The sequence below is a fragment of the Geotrypetes seraphini genome, chromosome 7, assembly GCF_902459505.1.
Source record: "Geotrypetes seraphini chromosome 7, aGeoSer1.1, whole genome shotgun sequence".
Classification (NCBI taxonomy): Eukaryota; Metazoa; Chordata; class Amphibia; order Gymnophiona; family Dermophiidae; genus Geotrypetes; species Geotrypetes seraphini.
The window spans coordinates 161,925,548-161,940,511 of record NC_047090.1 but is presented as its reverse complement, the minus strand read 5'-3'; the positions used below and the strand labels follow the sequence as shown (position 1 = coordinate 161,940,511).

Genomic DNA, 14,964 nt, shown 5'->3' with positions numbered 1-14,964 from the left:
TGCATTGGTCATTAGTTTCGATTCCGAAAAGGCATTTGATAGGGTAGAGTGGGACTTTCTTTTTCCATTGTTGCAACGCTATGGGGTGGATGGGTTTTATATGAGGGCTCTTCGTGCCCTGTATTCGGGTCCTACGGCTGCTGTGTTGGTAAATGGCATTGCTTCTTCGGTTTTTTTCCTTGCAACGAGGCACCCGGCAGGGTTGCCCCTTGTCTCCTCTACTGTATATTTTATTTTTGGAACCCCTTTTACTATGTCTTCGTTCTCATCCTCTGCTCCCGGGTGTGGAGGTGGGCACTTCATCTGTGCGTTGTCTGGCCTTTGCGGATGATATCATGGTTCTTTTGACTGACCCGGTGTCGCACCTTTCTTTATTGTTGGAATTGTTTCAGCAGTTTGGGGTACTCTCGGGCCTTAAGCTCAATGTGTCTAAATCTGAAGCCCTTCCCCTTCATTTGCATATACCTCACTTGTGGTCAGATTTCCCTTTGAAGGAGGCTTCCTTGCAGGTGAAATATCTGGGTGTTCTTGTTCCTTCCTCTCTGACGCGCCTCTATGAGATTAATGTCCGCCCTTTGCTTCGGAGATCTATTGACAGCATGCGTTTATGGGGTGCGCTGCTGGTCTCTCTAGCGGGTCGCATCTTTCTATATAATATGATGATTGTTCCCCGGTGGCTATACCTGTTACAGACCCTACCGATCTGGTTGCGCCGCCTGGAGTTAGAGGACTTATATCGTGCCCTGCGAATCTTTTTGTGGCAGGGAAAACGGCCTCGGCTGCCCCTTCGCGTCCTGATGTTACCGGAGGCGCAGGGAGGTTTTGGTCTTTTGGATCTTCGCGCATATAACTTGGCCTGTGGATTGTGACATGTTCGGGACTGGTGTTTGGAGAGTTCTTCCTTCCAGATGTTTTCTGTAGAAGGGGACTTTTTGTCTCCTGTCTCTGGCCTGTTTTTGCTGCATGCCCCTTCGTCTCAGTTGGACTCCCTTCAGCGGGGACACGTAGTGTGGTCTTATATGAGACTTATCTGGAAAACGCTCTGCAAACACTTGGGGGTAAATTACAGTGTCACTCCCTTGTTACCCTTGGTGGGGAACCTGCATTTTAGTCCGGGTACTGACCACCGAATTTTTCAGATTTGGCATGCTCGTGGGGTCCGCAGGGTGGGGGATGTTCTTACCGAACAGGGGACTCTTCTCTCTCCTAGTGCGCTGGCGTCTCTCTATGGTTTAGGTTATGTGGACGCCTTTGGATATTTGCAGCTTCGCCATTATGTCCTTAGTTTGGGGGGGACCTTCTTGTGCGCATCGGTGGCAGAGAGCCTTAGTAGAAGTCTTGCTTTGGGGGAGGATACGACTCCGCGTCTCCGGTACTATGTTGATATGATGGTGTCGCCACTGTCGACTGAGAGAGTTGATTGGTTAGCTGGGGCATGGAGCGCTGACCTGGGGGTGTCCTATCCCGTCTTCCCTGCTTTCGCATTGTTTTGTTCTTCTTCGCTGGAAGGGTGTAGATGGGTTGGAGATTTCGGCAGTTGGAACCCAAGCACAGTACCGGGTAGAGCTTTGGATTCTTCGCACTATCTCCGTCAATATGGTGCATAGGGAGCAGGAATATAAATTCTTACATAGAACGTTTATCTCCCCCGCAGAGAGCTTACCGTGCTGGTTTTGCTGAGAATGCTTGTTGCCCTAAGTGTACTGAGAGTTCAGCCACTCTGGGACATATGTTCTGGGCTTGCCCAAAGGTGCGGGCTTTTTGGAACCAAGTGTGGACCTTTTTGTCCTCCTTGTGTTCTTCTTTGCCTGCGTGCACCCCTCCTATTGTACTTTTTTATGATGATGTGGCCTACTCCCATTGTTCTGCTGGACAGCGGATGTTGGTTTCTAAGGCTCTCCTCTTAGCTAAGAAGGCCATCTTGGTGTTTTGGAGGGGTCCGCAGGCTCCCTCCTTCTCTCACTGGCAGTTGTCACTCTATAATTTAGCGCTTTTGGAGCGTAGGGCGGTAGGGTCCCGGGATGAGCTCCGGTGGACCAGATTTCAGGACATGTGGGAAGGGTACTGGTTGTCCCTTCCACATCGGGAGAGGAGTATGCTCCTGAATTGCTGATCTTTTTTCTTTTCCTCTTGTTCTTTCCAGCGCACACCTTTCCTAGCGCCCTTTTGTTTTGTTTTGCTTTTGGTTTTTGGTTGTTTTTGATGTTTCTCAACACCACATGGGATGGGGATTTGGGGGAGGGGGTTGTTGGGAGGTTGGGAGTTGGGGGGTTTGAGCTCTGTTGGGGGGCTGCTGGGGGCTCATATAAAAGTACTTATTGGGCTTTTTGTGACATAGTACCTTTGCATTCTCCTGTTCTTGTTTCATGCCGCTTGTTCCGCCACTTACTTCTGTCAAATGGGATGATCAGTGACACTCAGAAAAGCACACAGACAATATAAAAGCATAAACAATAACCCTTTATATATATATAATATATATATATATATATATATGTATATATATATATATGAATATAAGAATAAAATAGCTTCACCGCAATCCCAGGCAACGACCATCCTTCACAATTGGGAATCCCTGCAATTGATAGGTGAGTGGACACGGGAGACTGTCCCTTTAGACGTCTTGGATTCTAATGTTAGGGGCAGAATCCCGTCCTTATAAAGGGTGAAAGCTGCTGAGTTCATAGCTAAACAGCTGGTCCTGCAGTAACCAGCGTCCTTCATTACGATTCAGGCACACCCGGTCCTGGTCTTTTGTTCTTTGTTGTTTTGGCAACATCCAGGTCAAGGAGGTCATCATAGCAGGTCAGCAAACTTGTTGCAGAAACCAGCTTGCCATCTGGTTTTACTGTCCTTTTGATGTTGTTTTGGCAACACCCAGGTCACGGAGGTCAGATAAGCAGACTTGAGGAGACATATCACGTAGTATGTTGAGTTTCAGTTACCTCCTGGCCATAGGCATAACACCGCTTATCTGTTTGCTTGTCCACTGCTCTGACATGTTGTGCAGTGTTTGCTTCCTGATGTTCTTATTTCAGTTGTATGTGCCCAATAAAGAAATATAATAATAATTAAAAAAAAATTGTTTATGTAGGAAGCAAGGGAAGATCTGAGGGGTGGGCATAGGGATTTAATGAGCAGCTAGAGTGCCATAGGACAGAAAGAAGAGAAAACCCAAGGAATAGTGATATTCTTTTGCAACTCCTCTGAATTTTCCTTGCCCCTACCCTATGTTGCCAAGTTCGGAGATGATCACAAGTTCAGAGTAGGCTGCTCTGGTCCTCAAGTGCTGTAAGTTAGCCTAGTTTTCAAGTTATCTGTGCTAAATATTTAAATTGGTATAACATAGAAAAAGGGTGAAGGTTCTGAATCGTTTGTGGTGAGTATTGTGGGGTGAAGGTTCTGAATTGTCTGTGGTGAGTATTGTGGTAGAGGCAATCTAAAGTCATATATCTCAATTCCCTTCCTCATTAGTCAGGATTTGTTGGATATGTGAATAGATGAGCTGAGGCCCAGGAAAGTGCTCTTGTATAGCAACCAGTAAGCAGTACCTCTTGGTTTACCTTGGCTGCTAAGCCCTGCAGCCATTGGGCTATTGAGGGTTCCTTGAGTTGCCTTGGCATGCTGTCTGGGAAGATGAGCAGCAACACAGACTATAATTTTTTTTCTTTTTCTTTTTACAGGTGTCGAACAAAAAATCAAACAACATTCCCCCCACAGCACAAATATCAAAGATTAAAATACCTACCCCACAGGCTGTAGTGAAGAAAGAAAAACGACAGAGTTCTTCTAGATTTAATGTTAGCAATAACAGAGAGCTTCAAAAATTGTCAGCTTTAAAAGGTATGGTAGACATCTTTCTTCTTGTGCCATCTACGTGGGAGGGGGGGCTGGGTGGGGAGGTTGGGTATCTTTGGGGTGATATTTGTAAAATCATTTCTGAGCACTTGATTCTTTATGGCACTGTGTGACTGTTGTATTCTTTGTTGATGCCTTGTACTTAGGGTTTGACGTGGTGTATTATTGCTCTTTTGGCATGGCTGCCTTTTGTTGTGTTCTGTGTTTTTTCTTGATTTGCTCAATAAAATATATTAAAAAAAAAATAGGTATGGTACTTCCCCCCTAAGTTTTATGGTTGACTATTTGGAAGAAGTAATTATGACAAATGAAATGTTTATTTCTGATTTGTACTACAGTTTGATTTTTATAGTTCTATAATTTACTTCACTGGAAGGTTGCAGTTTTACAACAAAACCAAATTTAGAGCAAAATATTTTTAGAATTTTGTAAGGGTCTAACATGAAGTTTAAGAAGAGTAATTAGTTGCATTATATACTTAAATATTTAATATGGAAAAGCTGTCATTAATATTTAATGTGAACTTATTTTTGTACATCAAGCTGCTTTTGAATCAGACAGTAAAAGATGATCTAAATGATAATACATTTGAAAGGAAACTGCAATGAGAGGGCATAGGATGAAGTTAAGAGACTGTGTCTGAATTCAAGAGGGCCTGGAATAGGCACTTGGGATCTCTCAGAGAGAGAAAGAGATAATGGTTACTGCGGATGGGCAGACTAGATGGGCCATTTGGCCTTTATCTGTCGCCATGTTTCTATGTTATTTGCAAAAGTAATTGTTTACAAAGGATTCGTGAAATGTAATTGGTGTGAATTGTAATAATTATAGTTATCAATATTATTATTATTAATACACAGTTTAGAAGGCATTTTAAGAGAGTATTTTTAAGGTCTTTTTCTAATAGTTGTTTTCATAGTCTTTTAGGGGCAATTTTCATTCCATTATGAGTATTTCTATGTGTTTCCTCTCCCCAGTCAAACCTTCCTACTGATATCTTCAAGGTCCTGATTCTTTGCTTTTCCTGTTTTAATTTCACAGCCTATGCCTTCTGGCTAATACCTTCTATACTTGTCCTAAAGGATTTGTACTGTTATGGAAATTACATAATTGATTGGTGAGGTTAAAACATTTTGGAATATTGAAATCCCTCACCCCAGCTAGGTTGAAATGATACTGAAGGATGTGGTGTTTACTATAAAGTATTGTAAATTACAGAACTTAATAGGATACTTTTCAGAAAGAATAGTAGGACTTAGAATAACAATATAGTGGTTTAATTTCTAAAAAGGAGCATTTTCATTAAATTAAAATAATTTACATATTTAACATTCCAAGAAGAAAAATAAAATATTTTTATATTTTTCAATTTACTGAAGCAATATTGTGAGTTTTAAAGAGCTGTTTTGTTGGACAACAGGGATCCATACTATCTGTATACAATGCATTTTACTAATTTTGAAGATTTGTGGCATATTTGTGGCAAGATGTCTTCAGCAATTTCTATAGGCCAAGAGCAATATAAATTGAGGTTTGATGAAATGTTTTTAGTTTTCCTATGCTAGTCTTATATTTTATTCCTTTTGTATTATAATGGATCTACATGAAAACATGAAACGATGTGACAAAACTACTGTATTTTCTGGGAATTAAGCAATCACAGAAGCTTTAGTGAACTTAAAAGGTTAGGGACTCCAAGAGAGAGTTTTTGCCATCAAGTCAGTGTTCAAAAGCACTTATGTGGTTTCACCATAAAAAATGCTTTTTAAAACTCAAGTTAGATTTTTGAACATAAGAATTGCCACTGCTGAGTCAGACCAGGTCCATCATGCTCAGTAGTCCGCTCACGCGGCGGCCCTCTGGTCTAAGACCAGCACCCTAACTGAGACTAGCCCTACCAGCGCACGTTCTTGTTCAGCAGAAACTTGTCTAACTTTGTCTTGAATCCTTGGAGGGTGTTTTCCTCTATAACAGCCTCTGGAAGAGCGTTCCAGCTTTCTACTACTCTCTGGATGAAGAAGAACTTCCTTACGTTTGTACGGAATCTATCTCCTTTCAACTTTAGAGAGTTCCCTCTTGTTCTCCCTACCTTGGAGAGGGTGATTCTCCAGTCTGTAGTTTCCCAGATCTCCCCTCGAACCTTTCTTGAAGATCGGCATAACATTCGTCACTTTCAAGTCTTCCAGAATCCTTCCCAATTTGATCGACAGATTGGCTATTAGTTGGAGCAGTTCCTTGATTACCCTCGGGTGGACACCATCCGGTCTGGGTGATTTATCATTTTTAAGCCTATCAATCTGCCTGAATACCTCTTCCTGACTGACTGTCAACCCTGTCAGTTTCCTGTCTTCATTTCCTGCGTATAGCCTGCCGGCTTCCGGTATTTTGCTTATATCCTCTTCGGTAAACACAGACGCAAAAAATGTGTTTAGTTTGTCGGTGATGGCTTTGTCCTCCTTTAGCACTCCCTTTATTCCATGATCATCCAATGGCCCCACCGCATCCTTCGCGGGTCGTTTCCCCTTAATATATCGAAAGAACGGCTTGAAGTTTTTTGCCTCCTTGGCTATTTTTTCCTTGTAGTCTCTTTTGGTCCCTCTTACTGCCTTATGGCACCTGCGTTGATGTTTGTCCTTTTTCCAGTTTTTGTACGTTTTTGACCTTTTCCATTCTTTAAACGAAGTCTTCTTGTCTCTGATCGCTTCCTTCACCGCTACAGTGAGCCATGCCGTTTCCTTGTTCTTTTTCCTCTTGAATCCCTTGTTGGATTCCTTGGTTCTTTCCTGCCTAATATAGGCTCGTGAGACCTTCAGTTATTGGTTTTCCGCAGAACTGAGAAGCTGTTTCTTTAGAGTTTCTCTAAATGCATCATACGTTTGATATTTTGGTGCTTTACAAATTTTATATTTTTGATCAATTTGGATACTCTACAGGATCCTGTCTTGTCCTTTTGGACCTTTGGGGTTTTTTGAAACTGTTTACAGACCGGGAGTGTTGACTCATTTTTGGAATACCATCTATGCAACCTCCTCAGACCATTGAGTTTTTTCTTTCCATTTCAAAGGTGCGTAGCAGCTTCAAGCGGTTCACTTGATGCCGCAGGACCATTTCAGGCAAAGATACATATAACTGGTATGTCCAGTGCCTAGGTCCTGAGCATTGGGATGTTTCTTGCACACTCTGCTCTGTGTTACAGAAGAGGTTGCTTAAAGCCAACAAATTGCAGTTCGAAAAACTTTTCTGTTCAGCTTCAACTACATCGACTATAGCTGGAGACTCCGATGCTGATGCTCAATATAACTTGATAATGGCAACGACACTCCATTTTGTCGATACAGCTTCATCGGAGGAGACTCGTAAAAAAGCTAAGAAGCATAAACATCTGTCTCCCTCTAGGCAGGCATCAGTATTATCCCAAGTGTTATCATCATAGATGTACCCTAAGCATCGACGCACCGATGCCAGATCACCATCTTTATAACTGGTGTTTCCTTGAGGCATGCCTTGACATCGAGGTCCCCAATGCCTCGAAACCCAATGCAGCCAGCACCATAACGTACCCTTGTCAACATCGGTACTGGCACCTTCTTTACAGGAGCAGCTTTGAATGCTGTTGCAGAAAGAAATAATTGACCTACTGCAGGTGCACTCCATGCCAATTCCTGTCTCCATACTCAGCTTCAGCTCAGTCCGAGCATTGCCTGAAAACTCCTCAATGTCTAGCATCTGCATTTGAGGCATGCATTGTTCTCGAGGGAGCACAGTTCATCATCTCTCACTCTGTGCTCCTCTTGACATTCATCACATGTTGTTGTTTGTTTGGCGCTCAACTCGATGCTCTTCATGACTGTCTCCTTGACATAGCTGTTGACGTTCCTCTTGACGATCTCATTCTCCAAGACCTGACATCTCTCCACTCTTCCAGCGATAATCCAGAGCTATCAACGGATGAGTCATATGGAATACCTTTGGATCCATCTCCTCCACTATCTCATCGTTCTCCCTTAGAAAGTCTGTCCTTTACAAAAACATTAGACAGATGGGGTAAGCACTACTAATAAAATGGAGTCTGAAACAGAGCCTAGAGCAGAGCTCATGGATGCACATGACTTAAGAGTGGCCTAAAGATTGCATAGAGGTTCCTCTCCTCATTATTTAAAAACTGGAAATCTCCACTTTCCATTCCAGTGGCTCCACACAAACTGGATACTCTACAGCAGTGATCTCAAACTAGCGGCCTAGGGGGCCACATGCGGCCCGCCAGGTATTATTTTGAGGCCCTCTGTATTTTTATCATAAACACAAAAGTAAAATAAAAGTTTCTTGTTCATATGTCTCTTTAGCTATAAATGACATTATTAAGACTTAGCCAAATGGAAAGATTTATAAACTATAAAGAGTTTTACTTCATGCAAAATTGTCATTTCTTTAATAAGACATTAACTATTTTTTCTGAGGCCCTCCAAGTACCTACAGATCCAAAATGTGGCCCTGTAAAGGGTTTGAGTTTGAGACCACTGCTCTACAGGATCCTGTCTTGCCTTGGCGTTGACAGACCACAATTACAGTACCAGTCTCTAGTCATGGAGTCCGCCATGAAGAGGGCACACGGTACCAGAACTTATGTCAGTACTTCTCCTGGAAGGGAAGGCAGAACTCTGAATAAATTTGGATGCAGAGTATTCTAAGGATCTATACTAGCAAACAGAATATTAAACTACAGTTTTTACATGACATTTTATTTAAAATCTTTTATCCAAAAAATGTCTGTCTTTGGCCAGTATATACCATCACAGCATCTCTCTTCTTACCAACACTTAATGAATGATTTCTTGGAGACCAGAAAATACGTGGTGTCTTTTACATTTGATATGCTGGAAGTGAAAATGGGAAACTGACAGGGTTAACGGTCAGTTTAGAAGAGGTATGCAGGCAGATTGATAGGCTCAAGAGCGATAAATCCCCGGGACCGGATGGCATCCATCCGAGGGTCATCAAGGAGCTGAAAGGGACCATAGCTGAACTGCTTCAACTAATGGCCAATCTGTCGATCAAAACGGGAAAGATTCCGTAGGACTGAATAGTCTGAATAGACCGGAATGTTGCTATTCTTTGGAGTTCTACAATCTTGTTGCTCTTTGGATTCCAGAATCTTGCTATTCTTTGAGGTTCTGCATGGAATCTTGATACTCTGTGGAGTTCTAGAATCTTTTGTTACTCTTTGGGATTCTGGAATGTTGCTACTCTTTGAGATTCTAGAATCTTGTTACTCTCTAGGGTTCCAGAATCTTTCTATTTTTTGAGATTCTGCCTGGAATTTTGACACTCTTTGGGGTTCTAGAATCTTTTGTTACTCTTTGGGATTCTGGAATGTTGCTACTCTTTGGGTTTTGGCCAGGTACTAGGGACCTGGATTGACCACCGTGAGAACGGGCTGCTGGGATTGGTGGCCCATTGACCTGACCCAGTAAGACTATTCTTACATAACATAAGAACATAAAATAGCCTTGCTGGGTCAGACCAGTGGTCCATCAAGCCCAGTACCCGTTCTTATGATGTTGTTCACTCAGTTTACTAGTCATCTATGCTGAACTGTATCAAAGGCTTTGCTAAAATCTAAATACACCACATCAAGTGCTCTCCCTTGATCCACTTCTCTGGATTGTCTAACAAGACTTGCCTCTAGTAAAACCATATTGCCTTGGGCCTTATATTCCACTGGATTCCAGAAATCTGTTTCTTGTGTTTCCATTAATTTACCAGCCTGTAGTTCTCAACCTGTGTCTTCTCTAGTCCTACAGAACCACTCTCAATTCTAGAGAAGCATTGAAAAGAACAGTTACTTTAGTATCCTTGGATGTATGCCATTTGGCCCCATTACTTTGCCCACTTTTACTTTAGCTAGCTGCTCATGAACACAGAAGGGAATTTGCTTAACTTAGTACTACTAATAAAATTTTCATATTTGGGTAGGTGAGGAAGGATGATGAATACAACATTTCCTCCTTGTTGCACATCTGTAAGATCGGAGGTTTATCATGCTGCTGTACCGGGCCATGTTGCACCCTCACCTGGAGTACTGTGTCCAGCAGTGATCGCCGTACATGAAGAAGGACACGGTACTACTCAAAAGGGTCCAGAGAAGAGCGACTAAGATGGTTAAGGGGTTGGAGGAGCTGCTGTACAGCGAAAGATTAGAGAAACTGGGCCTCTTCTCCCTCGAACAGAGGAGATTGAGAGGGGACATGATCAAAACATTCAAGGTACTGAAAGGGATAGACTTAGTAGATAAGGACAGGTTGTTCACCCTCTCCAAGGTAGGGAGAACGAGAGGGCACTCTCTAAAGTTGAAAAGGGATAGATTCCGTACAAACGTAAGGAAGTTCTTCTTCACCCAGAGAGTGGTGGAAAACTGGAACGCTGTTCCAGAGTCTGTCATGGGGGAAAACACCCTCCAGGGATTCAAGACAAAGTTGGACAAGTTCCTGCTGAACAAGGACGTACGCTGGTAGGGCTAATAATAATAATAATAACTTTATTTTTCTATACCGCCATAGTCAGGCGACTTCTAGGCGGTTCACATTGAAAGAAAGCTGGACAGTCAGCGAATAGTGAGGAGCCTAAAATAGAAAAGTTACATAAACAAGTTACTTACTAATTTAAGTTCCATGGGTAAAGGATACATGAAAAATTTGAGCTTCCTGAGAGATTGAATAGCGTTTATGGGGGGGTTGTTTTAGTTTGAGGGTGGTCTGTTTTGGTCAATGAATTTGTCGAATAGGGCGGTTTTTATTGCTTTTCGGAATGCATTGTAAGTCAGTTTGGGTTCATTTATGCAGTTTCACAACCAGACTTGTCTATTCACTTGGAACATGAAGGTTCTATCCAGGAAGGATTTGTATCTGCAGCCTGAGATCTTTGGGTAGGCAAAGATGTTTTTGTTTCTGGTTGTTCGTGTGGGGTTGTGCAGAAAAAAGTGAGTTTGCAGGTAGGAAGGTGCTAATCCCCAGACTTGTTTGAAACAGATACATGCAAATTTGAATACTATTTGCGCTTCTATTGGTAACCAGTGTAGTTTTTTATAGTAGGGGCTGATGTGGGTTTTTTTTTCTCAGACCGAAGATTAAGCGAACAGTGGTGTTTTGTACTAATCTCAATTTTTTTATTGTTTTTTGTGAGATACCCAGGTAGATGATGTTACAGTAGTCAAGAAGGGATAGGATCAGCAATTGCACCAGCAACCTGAAGGATGTTGGGTCAAAGTATTTTTTTATGGTTCTTAGCTTCCACAGTCTCAGTTAGGGCGCTGGTCTTTGACCAGAGGGCTGCCGAGTGAGCGGACTGCTGGGCATGATGGACCACTGGTCTGACCCAGCAGCGGCAATTCTTATGTTCTTATGTTAAGGGTTCCGCTGCACGAAGGAGGGGAGGGAATGATGGAAGCTGGGCAAGGATGCTGCTGCACAGGGGGATGGGAGGGATGGAGGGATAGAAAGATGCTGCAGAGGGAAGGCACAAGGGGTGGGTGAGAGGGGAGGAAAGATTCTGCACATGTGAGTGAGAGAAAGGAAAGAGGAAGAATTGGGGTGAAGGAGAGGAAGAGAGAGATGATCATGTACATTTGTTTTGTACAATAAGCCTTACATTTTCATGTTTTGCTACCTTTTAAAGACCAAAACCTTTTATGTTATGACATTTACATTTAATTTATATTAGTTCACACAAACACTCCATCCATCTGCTCTTGGTCAGGACCCTCTGTTATATTTAAGAACCCATTGTGGCCCATGAGTCAAAAGGTTTGCAAACCCCTGCTCTGATTCATCCAAACTGATATCTGTGATCATCTGAACTGGATTAGAAAAGGGAGCTCTTAACAAGCTACCACTCTCTATAACCTTGCCAGACTGATTTCTCCTCAAGTGCCTAATTCTTTATTGGGTAGTCTTTTTACCTTGTAGGGAAGCAAACTTTTCCTCCAAAGAAAAACTCCCAGGTTGTAGTGGAAGAGTCTGTTCTGGAGGTGAAAGGGAAGCAGCAATAGAGGGGAGGAATCTGCTCCTGCTAGGGCCAGAGTACCGTATTTTCGCGGATATAACGCGCGCGTTATACGTGTTTTTACCTACCGCGCATACCCCTCGCGTGTTATATGCCTGAGCGCGGTATACAAAAGTTTTTAAACATAGTTCCCACCCCGCCCGACGCCCGATTCACCCCCCCAGCAGGACCGCTCGCACCCCCACCCCGAACGACCGCTCGCACGCGCTCCCACCCGCACCCGCATCCACGATCGGAGCAAGAGGGAGCCCAAGCCCTCTTGCCCGGCCGACTCCCCGACGTCCGATACATCCCCCCCCCCCCGGCAGGACCACTCGCACCCCCACCCCGAAGGACCGCCGACTTCCCGACAATATCGGGCCAGAAGGGAGCCCAAACCCTCCTGGCCACGGCGACCCCCTAACCCCACCCCGCACTACATTACGGGCAGGAGGGATCCCAGGCCCTCCTGCCCTCGACGCAAACCCCCCTCCCCCCCAACGACCGCCCCCCCAGCCGACCCGCGACCCCCCTGGCCGACCCCCACGACCCCCCCACCCCCCTTCCCCGTACCTTTGGTAGTTGGCCGGACAGACGGGAGCCAAACCCGCCTGTCCGGCAGGCAGCCAACGAAGGAATGAGGCCGGATTGGCCCATCCGTCCTAAAGCTCCGCCTACTGGTGGGGCCTAAGGCGCGTGGGCCAATCAGAATAGGCCCTGGAGCCTTAGGTCCCACCTGGGGGCGCGGCCTGAGACACATGGTCGGGTTGGGCCCATGTGCCTCAGGCCGCGCCCCCAGGTGGGACCTAAGGCTCCAGGGCCTATTCTGATTGGCCCATGCGCCTTAGGCCCCACCAGTAGGCGGAGCTTTAGGACGGATGGGCCAATCCGGCCTCATTCCTTCGTTGGCTGCCTGCCGGACAGGCGGGTTTGGCTCCCGTCTGTTCGGCCAACTACCAAAGGTACGGGGAAGGGGGGTGGGAGGGTCGTGGGGGTCGGCCAGGGGGGTCGCGGGTCGGCTGGGGGGGCGGTCGGAGGTTCTTGGGGGGGGCGGTCGTTGGGGGGGGGGGGGGGGTGTGCGTCGGGGGCAGGGGGGCCTGGGATCCCTCCTGCCCGTAATGTAGTGCGGGGTGGGGTTAGGGGGTCGCCGTGGCCAGGAGGGTTTGGGCTCCCTTCTGGCCCAACTACACAAAGGTACGGGGAAGGCGGGTGGGGGTGTCGTGGGGGTCGGCCAGGGGGGTCGCGGGTCGGCTGGGGGACGGGCGGAGGTTCTTGGGGGGGGGCGGTCGTTGGGGGGAGGGGGTTTGCGTCGAGGGCAGGAGGGCCTGGGATCCCTCCTGCCCGTAATGTAGTGCGGGGTGGGGTTAGGGGGTCGCCGTGGCCAGGAGGGTTTGGGCTCCCTTCTGGCCCAACTACACAAAGGTACGGGGAAGGCGGGTGGGGGTGTCGTGGGGGTCGGCCAGGGGGGTCGCGGGTCGGCTGGGGGACGGGCGGAGGTTCTTGGGGGGGGCGGTCGTTGGGGGGAGGGGGTTTGCGTCGAGGGCAGGAGGGCCTGGGATCCCTCCTGCCCGTAATGTAGTGCGGGGTGGGGTTAGGGGGTCGCCGTGGCCAGGAGGGTTTGGGCTCCCTCCTGGCCCGATATTGTTGGGGAGTCGGCGGTCCTTCGGGGTGAGGGTGCGAGTGGTCCTGCCGGGGGGGGGGATGTATCGGACGTCGGGGGGGGGGGGCATCAGGCTTTCAGGATGGGGACAGACCTTCAAGGGGGGACAGGACTTCAAGGGGGGACAGTGCACGGAAAGTCAGGGGGGGTGAACGGAGAGTCGGGACAGCGCACGGAAAGTCAGGGCAGTGCACGGAAGTCAGGGGGGTGAACGGAGAGTCGGGACAGCGCACGGAAAGTCAGGGCAGTGCACGGAAGTCAGGGGGGGTGAACGGAGAGTCGGGACAGCGCACGGAAAGTCAGGGCGGGCGAAAGGAGCGTCGGGCATCATGCGCGGTATACCCGTGAGCGCGGTATACAAAAGTTTTTGTACATATCATCGTGATTTCTGCGCGCTATACCCGTGTGCGCGTTTTACACGGGTGCGCGTTATATCCGCGAAAATACGGTAGATATTATGTGTAAATCCATAGGTCCTTTTACCACATTAAAAACAGAAGATAGTCTAGGTAAAGATTTATTTTTCCTCCTCTTCCCCATGGAAAAGATAGATAATCTCCTCCTCTCTGCTCTAGGACTCTAAAGGGGTTCAAAAGGGGGTGTACCCCTTTGGCCACGCCTCTTCGGACACGTGCCCATGAGCTGTGTTCTACAGAAGGAACTCAAATAAATAGGACATCAGGGCCCCAGTGATGTCAGCAAAGGCATCCACTTTCTTGCCTGCAGCTCGGGACCAAGCCAGGAATTAAAACTTTCTTATTTAATGATGTATTTGATTAGATACATTAAGCCATCTTAAGATCTAACTAGTTCTGTAGCTTGAATCTAGATCAGAGATCTAACTATGAACTTTTCCTTACCCTTTATCCTCATATAATTTCCTTTTTTCTTCTTTTCTATCAAAACAATGTAGTTCTTTCCCAGCTCCTTATATTATTTTCCTTTATGTATCATGTATATTGTCTCATTATATATATTGTACAGTTTAGTCCTTTTATGTAATTTATTTTTACCCCACCTTTTTTAAATTGTACATTGCTCAGTCATGTAATGAGCAGTATATCAAAACCTAAATAAATTTGGAAACTTGGAAACATGTTTCATCATTCTGTGGCAGGTTCTTAAAGAAATAGGATGTCAGGTCCCAGTAATATCATCAAAAGCATCCACGGTTTTGCCTGTAGCTTAGGACCAAGCCAGGAAATGATGATTCTGCATACACCCAGTGTTCTCCCTAGGGCCTTTTAGCCGGGTGCTCCGCCTGGCTAATTTAGATGACCGCCCGGCTGTCATCTCGATCGCAATCCTGCTGTTGCCGCCGCTTCTCAAAATTTTTTTAAAAAACCTTTTCACCACTTGGAGATTTCCCAGGCTGACTCGGCACAGCCTCAATCGCAGGAGCCTGA

At 45.8% G+C, this 14,964-nt stretch overlaps 1 protein-coding gene across 1 annotated transcript in view; it reads left to right on the top strand.

Annotated features, from left to right (window-relative positions):
* PPP2R5C (protein phosphatase 2 regulatory subunit B'gamma) overlaps positions 1–14,964 on the top strand; it is a 322,861-nt gene that overhangs the window by 50,854 nt on the left and 257,043 nt on the right. Inside the window, exon 3 of the mRNA XM_033953398.1 lies at positions 3,687–3,846. Coding sequence (XP_033809289.1) covers positions 3,687–3,846 — 160 coding nt within the window. The remainder of the gene's footprint in view (positions 1–3,686; positions 3,847–14,964) is intronic.